The following is a 17700-nucleotide window of genomic DNA, read 5'->3' as shown; positions in this document are numbered from 1 at the left end:
CTGTAGGTTTGAATCTCTTGGCCAGTTGTTTTATTATCCGATTGATAGGAATGGGTCTCCCTGGAAATTTTGCTCGAAACTTTCTAGTCCTAGCGCACGATTTTCTGCACTTAATGTAAGTATTGTGCAGATATACACATTCACGTAACGAATATTTCACATACATTACAGCACTATACACAATCACAATAAAAGACTATACAGTACGACATACAGTACGCAGTAGCTTCATTGAACACCCTACTATCTCGGAGCTCAGCTCTCATCAACGGCAGAAGTGCCGGAAACCGCGCATGTCAGCGGCCGGTAGCGGCCTGTCATCGACGGCCAACTTCGAGCGATAAAGTTCCTGCCAAGCATAAATAAAGACCCTGTATTTATTGTAACCTTTAAAAAGTTACATATATTTGATAAAACTAGTTTCGGTCTTACTAGAGACCATCATCAGTCAAAATTAATAAAGTTAAGGCAAGCCATGAATTATAGAAAAAATTTAAGTTGTGTTGTTGATATTCACTGCCAAGACAAGTAAAGATTTGGATGTTAAACACTCATAACAATCACATGTCTTGTATAAGCTCTCAATTTTCTTCCAATTTGAAGAATGCACTTCGCAAAAGACCAGGTGAAACACTTAAACACTTGAAGAATCTTCTTGTGTATCACGGCCTCTCCTACCCTGTCAGCCAACATTCTGATGATGACATTTTTTTCTACCAATGAGACTTTGGACCAATTAACAGCAGTGTCAGATCTTAAAGATTTGTTGCCTTAACAATCATGGGTGCCAGGTGCTCTTAACTTGGGAGGGTGGATTGGCGACAAAAGGCCATTTGTTAAAAAATAATCTGCTCTCTGAAATCCAGCAGCCCTGTATCGTGAGTGGATCCTTTTAGCCTTCCCTGTGGGCACTCCCTTGGTTACGAATGACTTCATTGTTGTATAATTAAATGGTCAGTTCAGAAATAACAGGAAGTAGATTAACTACAGTCAAGTCATGCTGTCAGGAATAATTGAGTCACCTTGTTTTCATTTGATCAGTGAGTCATTATTCCATATCAGAAGTGAATTTAGAGTGAATTCCTCATCATGTGCTTGATAAGACATTGAAGTAGGATGTGGAGTGTTTACTTGTGGCTGTCAGCTGACTCACTGGCACCACCAAACTTCCTGCATTGTTGAGGAGCGTGATGCAGCTCAGTTGTTCATACTCCTTAAATCATTCTTGATGTTTGGAGCAGTTCCAGATTAGTGATGTGTAGTGCAACGTTCTGACAGGAAGTAATACTCTTTCCAAGCTCATCAGGTGTGTGTTTCACAAGTTAAGCTGGCTGTTAGATTTGCTTTAAGATTGAAATATTATAATTCCTCATTTCAGTTTAATTCTTCTGGAAGAGGCACAGTTTGTTATGAGGAGAGAAATATTATTTAGCAGTTATCAATATCCTGATTCCTATGTCAGTGAATTTATGGCTGGTCTGTCCATTTTGATGGAAGGAATTAACTATTTTATTTTATAACTTCCCTTCATTTTTCAGTATACAACTTTCCATCACTTTTTAACAGGTTAAAAAAAATACTATGTAATAAATAATATCAGCATGAAATGTCTTTCACATACAATACAAAATGGAACTAAGAAGCTTAAAGTATGCACATAATGCTATTGACTGTATAAATGGTTTCTTAAAATTAATATTGAACCGTGGATGGCAGCTAATGCTGCGTTTGTCAACAAATGTTTTTCTATATCTATTGAAGTCCAAAACTGCAATAAGAATTTGAGAATTGTTCCCTGGGCTGCCACCATTAATCCTATAATTTATAATGAACTGATTCTGCTGACAACATGATCATGATAGCAAACAATACCCAGCAAGTACAAGCGAGTAAAAATGGAAAATAACTATGGGCTAAAGATCGATGGAAAGATGATTTAATAAAGGGGATGAGAACTGGTGATGAGGAGAGAATTTAAGTATGCCTAAGCAACCAAAAGAATGCCAGGCTGAGTGGCTCTGACAGTTGAGACCCTGGCCTTCTGACCCCAACCTGGCAGGGTCGATCCTGGCTCAGTCCAGTGGTATTTGAAGGTGCTCAGATATGTCAGCCTTGTTTTGATAGATTTACTTGCACGTAAAAGAAATCGTGCGGGATTACATTCCGGCATCTCGGCGTCTCCGAAAATCGAAAAAGTAGTTAGTGGGACATATTACTTTTTGTAATGCCCATTTAAAGAATGCGTTTTAACTTGTTCATTGCCTGGTGGTTTTAGTCGTGTCATCCTCTCAAAATCTCTTCACTGTGTTGCATCTTGTGTTCTGTGGACCACTTCCTACCATTTTAAGTTTCTCCACGAATTTGTGCTTGGCTACTATTGTACTAAAGGCTCCGCAATCTTCTATGATCATAGGTAATAAATTTCATTTTAATCCATATTGATGAGCAATATAGTGTAAAACAAAAGCTAAAGGTTTTCACCTATTCCATACTGTTTGTTGTAACCTTAATATACTGTATATATTTGTAACTTTTTTAAGGTAACAGCAAACAGTATTGAATAGGTAGAAACCTTTAACTTTGGTTTTACACTGTCTTCTATGATGTCGTCCGTGATATTAATTTTTTGGAGGTCCGCCTTACTTTCTTCTAGCCAGTCTGTTTTGACTTCTTTGAGTTGATTACTGTAAATAATCTGTTATTATTATTGAGACCAAAAGATAGGACAGGTGCAGGAAAATAGATTTAATGGCACTGTTGTGACTGAGGATTGGAGATCTGAAAAGGAAATAACAGCAAGAAGTAGAATGGCAAAGGAAGTTTTCAGAAGGAAATAAAGGCTGCTAACTAACTGCAGGATAAGCTTAGGATTAAGGAAACAAGTGGCTAAATGTTAGATCTGTAATGTGCTGTTGTACAGATAGGCAGTCTGGACCATCAAGAAAAGTAAAATACAGACTATGGAACCCTTCGAGATGTAGGTATGGAGAAGGATACTGAAAGTAAAATCGAGTGATAAGGAAGTTCTAGCTCAGAGGAGTTTAATAAGAATCAATAAGTTTAATAAGAAGAACTGGATAGGACATGACTTGAGAAGAGACAGTTTGTTGAAGGACAACCCAGAAGAAACCATTGAGGAGGTGTTTTTAATTTTATGAAACACTTCCTCTCGTGCAGAGGCTGCCTTGTAACAAAGTATATGTTTACATTCATATATAGAAGAGAAATAGATACAGTTGAGAAATTTAGATGGTAACCTAATTGTAACATTGATTTCTTAGAATTAATAACAAACCCCTTAAGGCTATGATGGCAATTTCCCCTTACGTTGTAACTGGCAGAAACATCTGTTTCCAAAAATCGGCAGCAAAAACGGGAATTGTTCCCGTTGCTCCAATCATCAGACCCACTGTGTATGTTTCCACTAGCTGGTATTTCTCCCTGTAGTAAGGGATTGTTGGTTGGTAAATATTCCTCTTCTCGAGGTTGACATCTGAGGGCTGCAAGGGCTGCAACTTATGGCTTTCAAAGAAGACAGTAGAGTCAATGATGATGATAATAATAATCGTATGGCCTCAGCTACCGTATGCAGACATTTCAAGTTGACGCCAACTGGCTGTCTGCTCGTCAATTTCGACGTTCCGTTTTACTCTAGGCCCACTAGATGGCAGACCGAGTAAACCGAAACTCTCTTGGGCGTCTATGGCTGAGATTTAATGAATTTTGTCGGTTAAACACCAAATGTGTCACCAGAGATCTTTTACATGCCAACATCGTACGACATGGAGTGTCGAATGGACTTTTTTCCGCCCTTCAAAAATCTGACTACCTCTGCCGGGTTTGAACCCGCTATCTTGGGATCCGGAGGCCGACACTCTATCACTGATCCACAGAGGCAGCTAGAGTCAATGATGTAAACCCTCTTCTAATTTTTGAAGGCAATGATGTCAATCCTTCTGTGGTTTCTGTTGTCCGCTAAGCCATGAACCTCTTCAGTTACCTGGAATGGAGGAGGACAAAAATCATAGATGACATGAAGGAAGTTACAAGAACATGAAAAGAACATAAGCTAGGGAACAGTAGAAGGCGACACACTGGTCCTGCAATTATGCAGATCAGATGATGATGATGATGATGAAGGTTCATTAGAGATCCCTTATTTTCATAATCTGAATTAGTCTCCTCATTGTCCAGCACTTGGCTAAACGGTCTGCATAGCAGCCTTTGATTCAGAGGGCTCTGGGTTTGATTTCTAGCTGGGCCAGGGATTTTAGCCATATATAATAAATTCTTCTGGCGTGGGAACTGAACATTTGTGTTCATCTTAATACACACCTCTTCACTTACACGTCACAACACTCCACACTACAGAACACGATAGAAACATACAACAGCGAGCACATCCCTCCACTTGGGGCTGATGTGAGGAAAGGCATCTGTCAGTAAAACTGGGCTTAAACCATATGTAATGCCAATTCCAAGTTCTGTCATTGGGAAAAGGCCAGGGAAGACGAAGAATGTAGTCTTCCTGGTCACATCTCTCTTGTTCTTGCTGTATCCCTAGACTTTGTGATTGTTTCATCAATAGACGGAAGTGCTCAAGTGGTGTTTGTATTTCATTGAACCAGGACATGCTGTTGCCATGTGTTACCTATTACTGTCATACAGTTTTATTTGTTAACACTGTCAAAGGAAAACAAGAATTTTATGGCTTTCATAACTCCTTTACTTGAAGGCACATGTATACAATGTCGTCATTTTATGACTAGCTTTCACATAACTACATAAAATATAGCTTGTATTTCTTCTCCTTAATTGCTAATTGAACGAGACAGACAAATATACATGGAGGTGTCAGTCAGCTGCTGAGTAAACCAGGTTTGCTACGTCAAGCATTTAGAAAAACATTCTACAAAGTCCTTTAATACCAGGAATCGTCTAGAAAGTTTTCATGGCTTGACATATACAGGGTGGACAAAATAAAACTGACCCAGAAAATATAAGACTGACACGGAATTGACTCTTGTTAATGAACTGCCCATCACAGGAAATGCTGGAAACCGTGATTTCGATGCTCCAGTCATTTGCTGTCCCATGTCTGCGCTTGCGCATCTCTCGCTTGCTCTGTCTCGAGTACATTGCTGTGTCATTACGTGTGAGTGAGTGAGAAGAGCAGACGTGTTTAGTGACCAGTTGAATGCAACACAGTAAAACAGCATGTGTTCATTGTCGAATGTTACGCGAAGCACGATTTGGAACTGTTTGTGCAAGAGTTTAAGACTGAAAGTGTTTTGCAAAACCTCCTGCAAAGTCTGCAATGCAAAACTTAGGGCAAAATGGTGTGAAACGGGCTCTGTAGCGAATAACAACTAACTATCCGAATAGAGTTCGAACACCAGAAAACATGGCTCGAGTGAAGGAAAACCTGGAATGAAGTCTGACAAAATCTCAACGCCGTTTATCTGTACAAGTCGGAATTAAGAGATCGTTGTGTCGAAACATTACCATAAAGGACCCGTATCTGTATCTTTCCAAATTTTCTGCTGTGCATGCAATAAGGGGTCCAGACGAACCTTTGCATTTTGAGCATGTGGGAGTTATGCACGCGCTGGCGTGTGGCATCAAGCAATTAGTGCATCGACGATCCTTTTCTCCTTCTGTGGGTGTTATGTGTTCCCAGTTTTTATGTTTCCTTCATCTTTTATAGCTCCTCCATTTTCCTGTCTTTAACCAGCTTTCTTGTAATTCTGCACTACCCATATCTGAACTGTGAGGATCAGTCTACAGTGGTCTCCCTAGGACGTTTTTAATGGACATACTGCTCTGCCCTTTTTCACAGACTGCCCGGCTAACATAACCTAGATGTGTGCTAGTTACATAATATTAATACATATTTGATTCATTGGGTACTCCAAATTATAAATACTGTAAAACTGTTTATTTTCTTCATTTTTATCAGCATAATTGCATCAGTTAAATCGGAGTTTAAATGTTTAGCATGACTATCGCGTAGTGTCGTGCGTGAGTGGTGTCTAGATTAGCATGGAATCGCATGCCAGCACTTGATTCCACATGATATCACAAACCCGTACAGCTCTCTACAGCAACCGAGTAGTAAGCCCTGGTATTACATGATTATGAACGAAGTTCAAAATAATGTTGTGTCTTGTTTATCATGATAACACTAAAATAGACATGATATGGGCTTTTGGGCTTATGCCAGGGACACTGGCTATCAATTAAGTAATACGTGGATATCAGCCATTAAGTTCTTTTCCCTGTCCTTTCTATGTTGTTATTTCGTTTTGGTGTTTTCCAAATTTGCACATTCATCATCACCAGTTGACTCATTCCAAGCTATGTGTTAAGTGTTAATGTCATACTTTCATAATGTGTGTACACCGGTTATGCCCCCTCTTCCCTCCTCTCACACCGTCTGACATTATCCTTTGGTTTTCCTCCACATACTTTATTTCCATTCTTCAGCTCTCTCTCTCTCTCTCTCTCTCTCTCTCAGCCCATATCATGCCTACAATTACAGGCCGTGAAAGCATCAGTGTTGACATGTATGATTTTATTGTTCATGCTCTGAGGGGAATAAATAGATTTTTTTTTTTTTCATGTTCATTTTTTACATAACATTTCCTGACACCCAGCTGATTAAAATTTGTGGGGAGAACACTGGTCTAGATGACCCCTCACTGAGTATTGAAGCCTGCCCTCCTGCTGAAGCTGGGAAGTAGGAACAGGCTTGTCAAGGACTCAGAAGGAAATGGATGTAGAATAACTGGAATAGACACGGCAAGAGCCCATCTCTTTGAAGACAGAAGATGTAGAGATAATTCTTGTCTTCTCTTTCTGTCACTCCCTCTTCCCATACTAGCCTCTCAGGCATTTATCCTATTCTGTGTTCTTATTCTTGTTTTACCATTAGGGTGAGAGGTCAGTGTGGAAACAAGGTGCTACAGAAAGAAGAGGCTAACAGAAACATGAAAACATAAAAGAGACAAGGAAATATTAGCATCTGTCTTTATACACTGCTGTTTACACATCGATGGTCTCTCTTGTCAACAGTCTTTTGCATCATAATATGTGTGCTGCTTTCAAAGTGTGCATTGCTCTTTATATTATTTATTCAACACTTGCTTATTCCTTCCATTATTAAATGGAGATAATAATATTCTGATAGATAAATGTTTATGAATGTGTACACTTTAAATTATATCCCTGGGTATTATAATCAACGTTTATAACTACAGCCACACCTGCTCATGTCCTTGGAAGTAAATCCACTGTTTGCATGGAGAATAATTCACTGCTGTGTTTATCTCTCTCTGGTTAGAGCTGAAGGTCTAATGGGTGTTGCCATCCACACAGCTGCCTTTTTTTTTTTTTTAATCATCTTGTAAGTGGAGGAGTTGCAATAAGCCGTCTTAAAGAGCGTAAGTTGTAAATCATCATCTGATGAAGAGATTATCCATAGTGATAAGATGTGCAGCAGGTATTAAGCATGACAAATCTGATAATATGTATTTCGTTTGTAGTGCAGTTACATTCTGAGCTTGTTGAGGCTGTTAAATTTTGATCCGATTCATTCTCTTTTCCTGTGTAAAATAAGGAACTGAAAATAATTTTTTAAAATATTTAATTAGAAGATATTCCAGCTATGGGAAGTGAAGAGCGAAAACCTTGTTGCCGTTGCTTTTGTTGGAGACCTAAGAAGTATGGTTTTTGTCATAAACTTTATGAATGTTGATTGCCGAATGTTATAGTTGCTGGCTGCGGTTCAAATCTAGGTCAATGCGTCTAGGTTTTTGGAATTGATAAATTGTATGTGGAGATTGATTGATTGATTGATTGATTGATTGATTGATTGATTGATTGATTGATTGATTGATTGATTGATTGACTATGTGAGGATTAAGCACAATGAAAATAAGACATGATTTTCAGTATAAAATCCACATTTTAACCTTTTCTTAGAAATATCCTTTTTTGTTATCTGTCAGTACAAATTTATTACAGTAAAACCTGCCTTTAGCGGAACCTTTATGAACTGAAAAACTGTCCATAAGTTATTAATTTCATTATAGGTGCATATTGATGGTATAACAGTCACAATTAGATTCAGATTTCCCACCTAATCAATACTTAATATCTTACAGGTAATACAGGTAAACTTACATTAATATTAAACCATAATTCACGGGAATGGGAAAATTTTCCGATATGGACAGCTTCACAATTATAGGTTGAGATTTCCCACCAAATAAATACGTAATCTTTGAATGTATGTATTCACATTAAATATACATTAGTATAGTATCGGTTTCAATCTCCTAGAGATCATCTTCAGCTGAAGAACATTAACATTAACAAGAAGATTAAACAAATAAAACAACAAATTCATCAATTTAATACATTACTTGTTCTAAGACGACATATGATTTTTTATATTAATGATAAAATGTGCGTGATGACATATCAAAAATAGTAACATTTCATGTCTATGATTCCGTTCACTTGTATTGTTCTTGTATTTTAAACATGTTTTATAATAGATCTTCTTCCACTTATAGATGGGTCACTTGTAAATGGTTAATCCAATTTGTCACAGTGTGAATAAAATTAGTTAAAACATGCACATTTCAAAATAAATGCTACGTAGTTTGGAACTGGATCTAGTGTCTTGTTGGTATACAATATTAATTCTTGCCGGTTGTTATTATATGGTTGAATTGGGTGAGAACATCCCTTGCTGTTAGAATTGTGAACTGTTTGTGATAGACCATGTAATAGATTGTGATGTTCTCTTGTTGCCAGGCTGGCTGTTCGTGTTCCTACTGAGAGCGTGCTGCGTTGTTTTTTAAAAATATGTTTAATTTTCTTGTTAATGGTAATGTTCTTCAGCTGAAGATGATCTCAAGGAGATTGAAACCAGTACTGAATTAATGTATTTTTAATGTGAATACATACATTCAAAGATTAAGTATTTATTTGGTGGGAAATCTTAATCTATAATTGTGAAGCTGTCCATATCGGAAAATTTTCCCATTCCTGTGAATTATGGTTTAATATTAATGTTAGTTTACCTGTATTTAGTGGACCCTGTCTGACACAGAAACGGAAGGAAATTTTGCGACTGTTACGGAAAACATATGAGTAACAACACAGTAAAGGTTTCCACCTATTCAATACAAAATATATTCACAATATTTTAAAATTACATGGAACTAGTTTCGACCCATCTTGAGGTCATCATCATCCACATCAAAGCAAAGATCACTCTTGACGAAATCCTAAGAACATGTTAATTTTAACAGTAAGATTATTATGGAATAACAAGTGAATGTGGTAAATAAAAAGAGATGTTAGTATGTGACAGGTGAGTAATAGCTAATAAATATACAAGGAATATACATAAGAGGTTTGGAACGAAGTATAAAAGGGGGCTTAGTGTTGTAAAAATTATATAATCATGGAAAACAGTAAGTCCTTATAATGAAGAATGCAATGTGAAATGACATATATAAAAAATTAGGAAGAGTGGAGGTGGTTTAGGAGGGGAAGAGGGCTTAAGGAGGGGCTGAAGGGTGCGGGAGAAAGGGTAATTGTCTCGGAAAAGTACCTTTGATTAAATTTAGGATTGAGTTTTGGTTGGCTGCATTATTGTTTCTGAGGAAAGTGATAAATAGATCGAAGAGTATGTTGGGTTTCTCTGAGATTTCATTGAGATTGTGACTGGCATTAAAGTATTGGTCTAGGTGTATGTAGTAATTTTCCACTATGTCGAGTAAAGGGCCCTTGTTTGCTAATACGAGGATGTCCATGTCTTGTTCGATATTGGTGAAATTATGGTTATAATCTTGCATGTGTTGGCCGATGGCTGAAAACCTGTTGTATTTTATTGCGTTAGTGTGCTCGTGGTATCTGATATTGAAGTTTCTACTGGTTTGCCCGATGTAGGTTTTTCCACAGGTGTTACATTTGATCTTATAAACTCCTGATTTTAAAAAACTGCTGGTCCTGTTGATGTGTGAAGTATTGTGTAAAATGTTCATGTTCTTATAGTTGGTTTTGAAGGCTATTTTAACGCCTTGTTTCTTAAAGATATTGGTTAACTTGTAGATATCATTGTTGAACGTGAAGGTGGAAAATGTTAGAGGTTTAGTTGTTTCTTTTTTGAGGGTAGTTTTTGGGCGATATTTATGTTTATTGATTATCCTTTCTATAAAATGGTTGCTGAAGCCGTTGAATTTTGCGATTCCGCGGATTGTGTTGAGTTCGTTCTTTAGATCTTTCTTGGACATAGGTATGCTGAAGGCTCGGTGAACTAGGCTGTTATATGTGGCTCGTTTGTGGGACTGGGGGTGCACTGAATCTTGGCGAATGGTGGAGGCTGTTTGAGTGGGTTTTCTGAATATTTTATAACTGAAAGAATCTGAGTTTCTAGTGATGGTTAAATCTAGAAAGTTGATTTTTAGATTTGATTCGGATTCTAGTGTGAATTTGATATGAGGATCAATACTGTTGAGTCCTAAGAGGGTGGTGGATGCGTTAATTGATTTCTCATTCATGATTACAAAGACATCGTCAACATATCTGGTCCAAAAGAGAATGTTTTCAAATTCATTGTCAATTTTGGTGTATTCGAGGAAATCCAGGTATATTTCTGCTAAGATACCTGAGGCCGGTGAACCCATTGCCAAACCATCTTGTTGATATATGACATTGTCGAAAGTGAAAAAGTTATTATTGAGGATTAGTTTTAATACCGTGATAAAGTCTTGTATCTCTAGTTTGCTTAAATGGCTGTTTTTATTTAAATTGTTTATAATTATCGGAATTAATTTTGATACTTGTATGCTTGGGTACATGTTTACAATATCGAAAGAGTGGATAGAGTGATCAGGTTGCAAATTGAACTTGTTAAGTTTATCTACTAGCTCTGATGTGTTTTTAATAGACTTTTTGGATAAAAATTGATAATTTTTTCTTAAGAATCATTGGATGAATTGTGATATTTTGTATAAGGGGCTTGGTCTATAGTTGATAATTGGGCGGATGGGAACTGCGGCTTTGTGTATTTTGGGAAGAGCTTTAGCAGTGGGGAGTCCTGGGTTCATTTGTATGAGTTTGGATTTTTCCTGTTCGGTAAATAAAAATGAAGTGTTTTTAAGAGTTTGTTTAAGTAGTTTTTGAATTTTTTGGATGAGGTCTTTTTTGATTATGGAAAATGAGCTGTCTGTGAAAAAGTTTTTGTTTTTTCAATATATACTTTTTTTATCCATGATAACTGTTGCATTGCCTTTGTCAGCTTTGGTTACGATGAGGTCGTTGTTCTTAGGATTTCATCAAGAGTGATCTTTGCTTTGATGTGGCTGATGATGACCCCAAGATGGGTCGAAACTAGTTCCATGTAATTTTAAAATATTGTGAATATATTTTGTATTGAATAGGTGGAAACCTTTACTGTGTTGTTACTCATATGTTATTCTCAGTTCAATACGGACCAACAACATGAAATTTATAACCCTTAATGTTACGGAAAAAGTATGTTACAGTAATTTCCTTCCTCACCCATTTCAGTACATGTGTATTCCAAATGGATCTAAGATAGCTGTGATACTGATCACTACAACAAACTCTCGAACAGTGTAATTATGGTAACGTCAATGCAGAAGATTCAAAGAATACACCACCCATCACCTCCAAGAAAAGAAACAGAAATTGATGGTGATAAAGACGAGAATGAAGACTATAAAAAAAAATGGTTTATGTAACGTGAAGTTCTACCGACATGCTCTGTCAGCTGTAAAGAAAATTCAATCTATCTCGCTAACAAAAAATGATGCGGATTTGTTCAACGTTTGCCATGCCCGTATTTTGAGAACCATGCTACCAGGGATAGTTGTGTCCACTGTATAATTCTGGATTGCTGGAAGAAGTAAATGACAGTACTGTACAGTATTACTATTGGTGTTATTTGTATAAAACATGCAGTGTGTATTAAGTGTGTGTACTGTGCAATGTGAGGAGGTTCTAAGCAAGAACAGATTTGTGTTAGTGCTGATAAACTAGTATATGTAAGTGTGTGATTATAGAGTCATTATTGAATCTACTATCACACAAAATCATATAAATCTAGTGCTAGATTATGATACAATTATGATTTTTACGTTATTTTTTAACCACCTTTATGAACCGGAATCCTATATACAGAGGAAAAAAATTATGGTCCCTTGGGTTTCTTCTGAGGACATGATTTACTGTAAAAAAGATAAATACTCATGTCTATTTCATTTCTTGCTGTTACACAACAAAAACTGTGAAGTATGCAAAAATGGAAAAATATAATTTTATAATCCCTCTATCCCCATTCTACTGTTTGTGTTGCAGAGTTAATATCTAACTTTCTAAATAAGATCATGTCTGTATAGGTTGCCAGAATCACATTTACATTATGCAGAAAAATCAAAACTTTACCCTCGAGGGTACGTGACACGACATAATGGCTGAAAGCCTATTTGAAGTAATTGCTTCCAAGCCTAGGCGTATGAACGTACCTGCTAAGGATATTTATTCTCAACCGGGTGAGTTGGCCGTGCGGTTAGGGGCGTGCAGTTGTGAGCTTGCATTCGGGAGATAGTGGGTTCGAACCCCTCCGCCGGCAGCTCTGAAGATGGTTTTCCGTGGTTTCCCATTTTCACACCAGGCAAATGCTGGGGCTGTACCTTAATTAAGGCCATGGCTGCTTCCTTCCCACTCCTAGGCCTTACTTATCCCACCGTCGCCATAAGACCTATCTGTGTCAGTGCGACGTAAAGCAAATTTTATTTATTCTCAACAATGTCAAGCCATCTTGGTGTCCTAGGAATTGTAGTGGATCTATATCTGAACTCCAAATGAACTGAGAACAATTAAAAAAAAAAACAACTGCAGTGTGGTGTTCTTCTTTCCAGCCTTCGTGGAGAGTGGTCACAGTTTCGTGCAGGTTGAGGGTAGAACATTGAAGAGAGAAGGACCCTTCCCCCTCTGTGTTTGTGTGGTACAGATTTCTGCATGGTCTGTTTCCTCACTGAGTGTGTTGGTGTGTATTTCAGTTTTTTAAATCATGCATTTTTAGGTTTATTTTTGTTTACATGTACTTTGTTCAGACGGGATGGTTGCCAAGTTGTACTTCATCTTAAAACATCAATCACCACCAACGCTACTTCTCTTTGTTTTCAGGAGTGTGTGTGGCATCCGTCGCAATACACTGATAGTGAACCTGCCAGGTAGTACAAAAGCTGCACAAGAGTGTTTCGAGAGTGTGGCCATGTCGATACCTCATGCTGTCGCACTTATGAGAAATCGCACCTCGTCTGTAGAGGCTGTCCACAATGAAGTGCAAAGTCAAGTCCAGTCTCCACAGCAACATCAGCAGCAACATCATCATCATCACAACAACCATCAACACCACCACCACCATCACCACCATAATGAACATGGACACAAGGACGCTCATAGTATGGTAAGTAAACAAGAATGGGAAATAGGAAAGATACAGGGTTGGGAAGTAAGCGAGTAGTAGTAATCGAATTACTTGTAACAATTACATTCTTAGTAATTTTTACTTCTAATCGTTACAGAATGTTATTTTTACTTGTAATTTACTTCTTGAAATAAAATTGTAATCTTTAGGGCCTACATTCTGGTAATCGTTACTTTCTAGTAACTGACATACATCATATTGGTAGTAGAAGTGGGGAAAAAAAGGGTAATTTTTTCAGTTCTATTACAGCAGAACCAGTAGCTTCACCAGTTCTGTGTGAGGTACTTTATTACCTCTCCAGTACTTCTAAACACATCATACTTATCCCAACAATGTTCTTCATATTAAACACAGGTATTCCTCCAAGTGCTTCTGTAGGACGTTGTTTCAGTAAATGCAAAGATGTACTTCCCCCTGAAAGGTCGAGGCTTAGGCCTGGTTTCTTCAACTCTCTGTTAGATTTTACTTAACAAATGTTAATTAATAATTGTTATTAATTTAACATGTTCGGGAAATGTTTACTTAATCTTGTGGATATCTGTGTTGGTACATATAATGAAACAGGTGAATGTTAATAAATGTGGTATTTGAAGATACATTCCCAACATCCTCCAGACTGGATCAGTAAGAATAATACCTAGACGCTAAGGTTCATAGGGACTGAACTTGATAGGAGAAAAATATGTGTTTTTGATAATTTGTGTAAAAGTGATAACAGAGATATTATGTTATGATTGTAGAGTTTTAGGTATTCCCAAATGCTTTATCTTCTCTGGTATTTAGATATAGCCCATTTTTTTCCTGGGATTGTTCTGTGTCAATTCAAACAGTGCTGCCCATCATGATGTAACCATTGTTCATCATCATCATCATCATCATCATTGAATCTCCACTGTAGCAGGCCAAGTGTAGGAGTGAACAGGCTATCCCTTCTCTTCCAGTATCTTCTCCGATTTTGGGCTGCTCCTCTCCAGGTTTTCTCTCTCTCCTTTGCGGTCTTTGTTGTCTCTACATTTTTTTTTTTCCAAAGTAGACCTTGGGCGTTCCTCATAAGGTGGCCAAACAATATTAGTCATGATCTTTCTACAATATCTAGCACACATTGTTATAGCCGTAGTGGGAAGCAGACTGATTTGTTTCGATTTTGTCCTTTTTGATCTTCTTTGTGCTCGATGAAAGGAATCCCAATTTTGTTGCTTGTAGTCAACTGTTGTCCGTACCAGTGAAGGTTGCAGGTTTCAATCCAAAGGTCAGAATGGGTCAGAAGTAGGTCCTATAAAGCGACAGTTTTGCTTCATAAGGAAAGCTTTTGTCCCATAATAATTGACTGTAGAAGTTTGTAGCTGCTATAATGCTGCTGCTAGTCCTCTAACACAACATTTTTGAAATATTTGAAGTGCTTTATGATTGCAGTTTCATGCTGTACAAGTCTCAGCTTGACTGCTTCACTTCCTTTGCTCACCCTGTTTTAGTCGGACTTGATTTTTTAAATCCAAGCTTGTCAAAGTCCTCATACCACCAATTTAGTTGTTGTTGTACCTCATCTTATCTCTCAGCCCCTATCACAAAATTGGCAAAAGTTCAGTAACTACAACACTTTTTCAGTGCAGACATCTAAGCGAGATTGCACTGTCATTTGTTTCTTTCTTGTTGACTTCTCGCGGTGGTCGTGATCGTGCGGTGCACAGGACTGCCAACTCATGATAAAACCATTGGTGTGGATTGGTTAGGTCCGGCTAGTGACCAAACCATTGGTCAGTTTTGGTTAGGTTAGGTTAAGTTAGGTTATTGACAAAACCATTGGACTGAGATCAAGCAAAGGGGGTCTGGGGGCGCAACCCCCAGGTTACCGCCGCGAAGCGGCGTTAGGCCTCTAGCATTCCGCACGGTGAGAACAGTGCATTTGAAAAGCTGAAGTAATTTATCATTCCTGCTAGTGACGAAGCTATTGGTCTGACTGTACGTTGTTTCATTACACATTGCATTTAGTTGTTTTTATTGCGCATGGGTTGGTAACGGAATGCATTTCACTTCATTGCTGGGAATGACGTTGTATCTGATTGTATCTCAGCCAATGGAAATGCTACAGCACTATTGAGCAATGACATATTATATTATATTATATTATTTACATATTTTACGCCCACATTGGAGCACTTAAATCAATACATTTGAGTTAATTTCTTCTTTTTCTTCTCCCAGAACTTTCTCATCCTCTCCGACTTGGAAGCCCTTTGTGTGTCCGATATAGTTTATTGTTTCCGTTCAACTGTTTTTAGTTTGGGACTTATGCTTTTGTTCTTCAAAATCCTCTTCTCTTTTCTGTCTTTGATTTGTTGCCGAGTTATACCCAGTTCTTCCAAATCATCCTGAACTTCTTTGAACCAATTATTATTGATTTTATTTTTCAAAAAGTAATCAAATAGTTGTTTCAATATCCTGGTGTCTGGTAATCTTGATATGTGACAGAAAACGGAAATTCTTCTTTTACGCATTGTAGATATTATTGATTCACATTCATGATAGACAATGTTGTTAGGCAACAATCTCCACTGTCCATCAACTTGGTGTTTTTTATTAATAATTGTTCTAAGAATTCTTCTATCAGTTTTCTGTAATTTGTCTGTTGTAGATTTTACATTTAATTTGAATAAAGTTTCACTAGCATACGTTGCCTCTGGGTTAACTATGGAATTATAGTGTTTCAGCTTAGCATTTATCGAAAGAATATTATATTATATTATATTATATTATATTATATTATATTATATTATATTATATTATATTATATTATATTATATTATATTATATGATATTATATTATATTATATTATAAAAGTAAATGTACTTCTGGGCGTTGGTGGGTCGGTCCTAGCTGTCGCAATGAACACATCTCTCCTCTACAAGGTATTCCACATGAGATTTGTAACATTTCAATTCCTTTATGATGCTATAAAACTTCTGTTGTGCATACTGAATTTCTGCCCTCGACATCATCTGCAGACACCAGTGTGTTTGTATTTTTGTCTTCTTGACTCTTATTATGATTTCATACATAATGCTTATGAATAGCATTGGGATCAAGCAGCTGCTGCTAGTCCTCTAACACAACATTTTTGAAATATTTGAAGTGCTTTATGATTGCAGTTTCATGCTGTACAAGTCTCAACTTGACTGCTTCACTTCCTTTGCTCACCCTGTTTTAGTCGGACTTGATTTTTTAAATCCAAGCTTGTCAAAGTCCTCATACCACCAATTTAGTTGTTGTTGTTGTACCTCATCTTATCTCTCAGCCCCTATCACAAAATTGGCATAAGTTCAGTAACTACAACACTTTTTCAGTGCAGACATCTAAGCGAGATTGCACTGTCATTTGTTTCTTTCTTGTTGACTTCTCGCGGTGGTCGTGATCGTGCGGTGCACAGGACTGCCAACTCATGATAAAACCATTGGTGTGGATTGGTTAGGTCCGGCTAGTGACCAAACCATTGGTCAGTTTTGGTTAGGTTAGGTTAAGTTAGGTTATTGACAAAACCATTGGACTGAGATCAAGCAAAGGGGGTCTGGGGGCGCAACCCCCAGGTTACCGCCGCGAAGCGGCGTTAGGCCTCTAGCATTCCGCACGGTGAGAACAGTACATTTGAAAAGCTGAAGTAATTTATCATTCCTGCTAGTGACGAAGCTATTGGTCTGACTGTACGTTGTTTCATTACACATTGCATTTAGTTGTTTTTATTGCGCATGGGTTGGTAACGGAATGCATTTCACTTCATTGCTGGGAATGATGTATCTGATTGTATCTCAGCCAATGGAAATGCTACAGCACTATTGAGCAATGACATATTATATTATATTATTTACATATTTTACGCCCACATTGGAGCACTTAAATCAATACATTTGAGTTAATTTCTTCTTTTTCTTCTCCCAGAACTTTCTCATCCTCTCCGACTTGGAAGCCCTTTGTGTGTCCGATATAGTTTATTGTTTCTGTTCAACTGTTTTTGGTTTGGGACTTATGCTTTTGTTCTTCAAAATCCTCTTCTCTTTTCTGTCTTTGATTTGTTGCCGAGTTATACCCAATTCTTCCAAATCGTCCTGAACTTCTTTGAACCAATTATTATTGATTTTATTTTTCAAAAAGTAATCAAATAGTTGTTTCAATA

At 37.4% G+C, this 17700-nt stretch overlaps 1 protein-coding gene across 3 annotated transcripts in view; it reads left to right on the top strand.

Annotated features, from left to right (window-relative positions):
• The window catches only part of cin (Molybdenum cofactor synthesis protein cinnamon), a 127444-nt gene that overhangs the window by 44904 nt on the left and 64840 nt on the right, over window positions 1–17700 (top strand). The window contains exons 1-2 of one of the 3 annotated variants that reach the window (XM_067155824.2): window positions 7476–7501; window positions 13231–13513. In XM_067155824.2, coding sequence (XP_067011925.2) covers window positions 7491–7501; window positions 13231–13513 — 294 coding nt within the window. In that variant the 5' untranslated portion in view covers window positions 7476–7490. Of the gene's footprint in view, window positions 1–7475; window positions 7502–7610; window positions 7723–13230; window positions 13514–17700 lie in introns of those variants that run through there. The other 2 variants (XM_067155823.2, XM_067155822.2) reach the window with 2 other exon arrangements.

This window comes from Anabrus simplex, chromosome 11 (genome assembly GCF_040414725.1).
Source record: "Anabrus simplex isolate iqAnaSimp1 chromosome 11, ASM4041472v1, whole genome shotgun sequence".
NCBI classification, from domain to species: domain Eukaryota; kingdom Metazoa; phylum Arthropoda; class Insecta; order Orthoptera; family Tettigoniidae; genus Anabrus; species Anabrus simplex.
The sequence above is the reverse complement of the archived record's forward strand: the minus strand, read 5'-3'. Positions and strand labels throughout refer to the sequence as shown.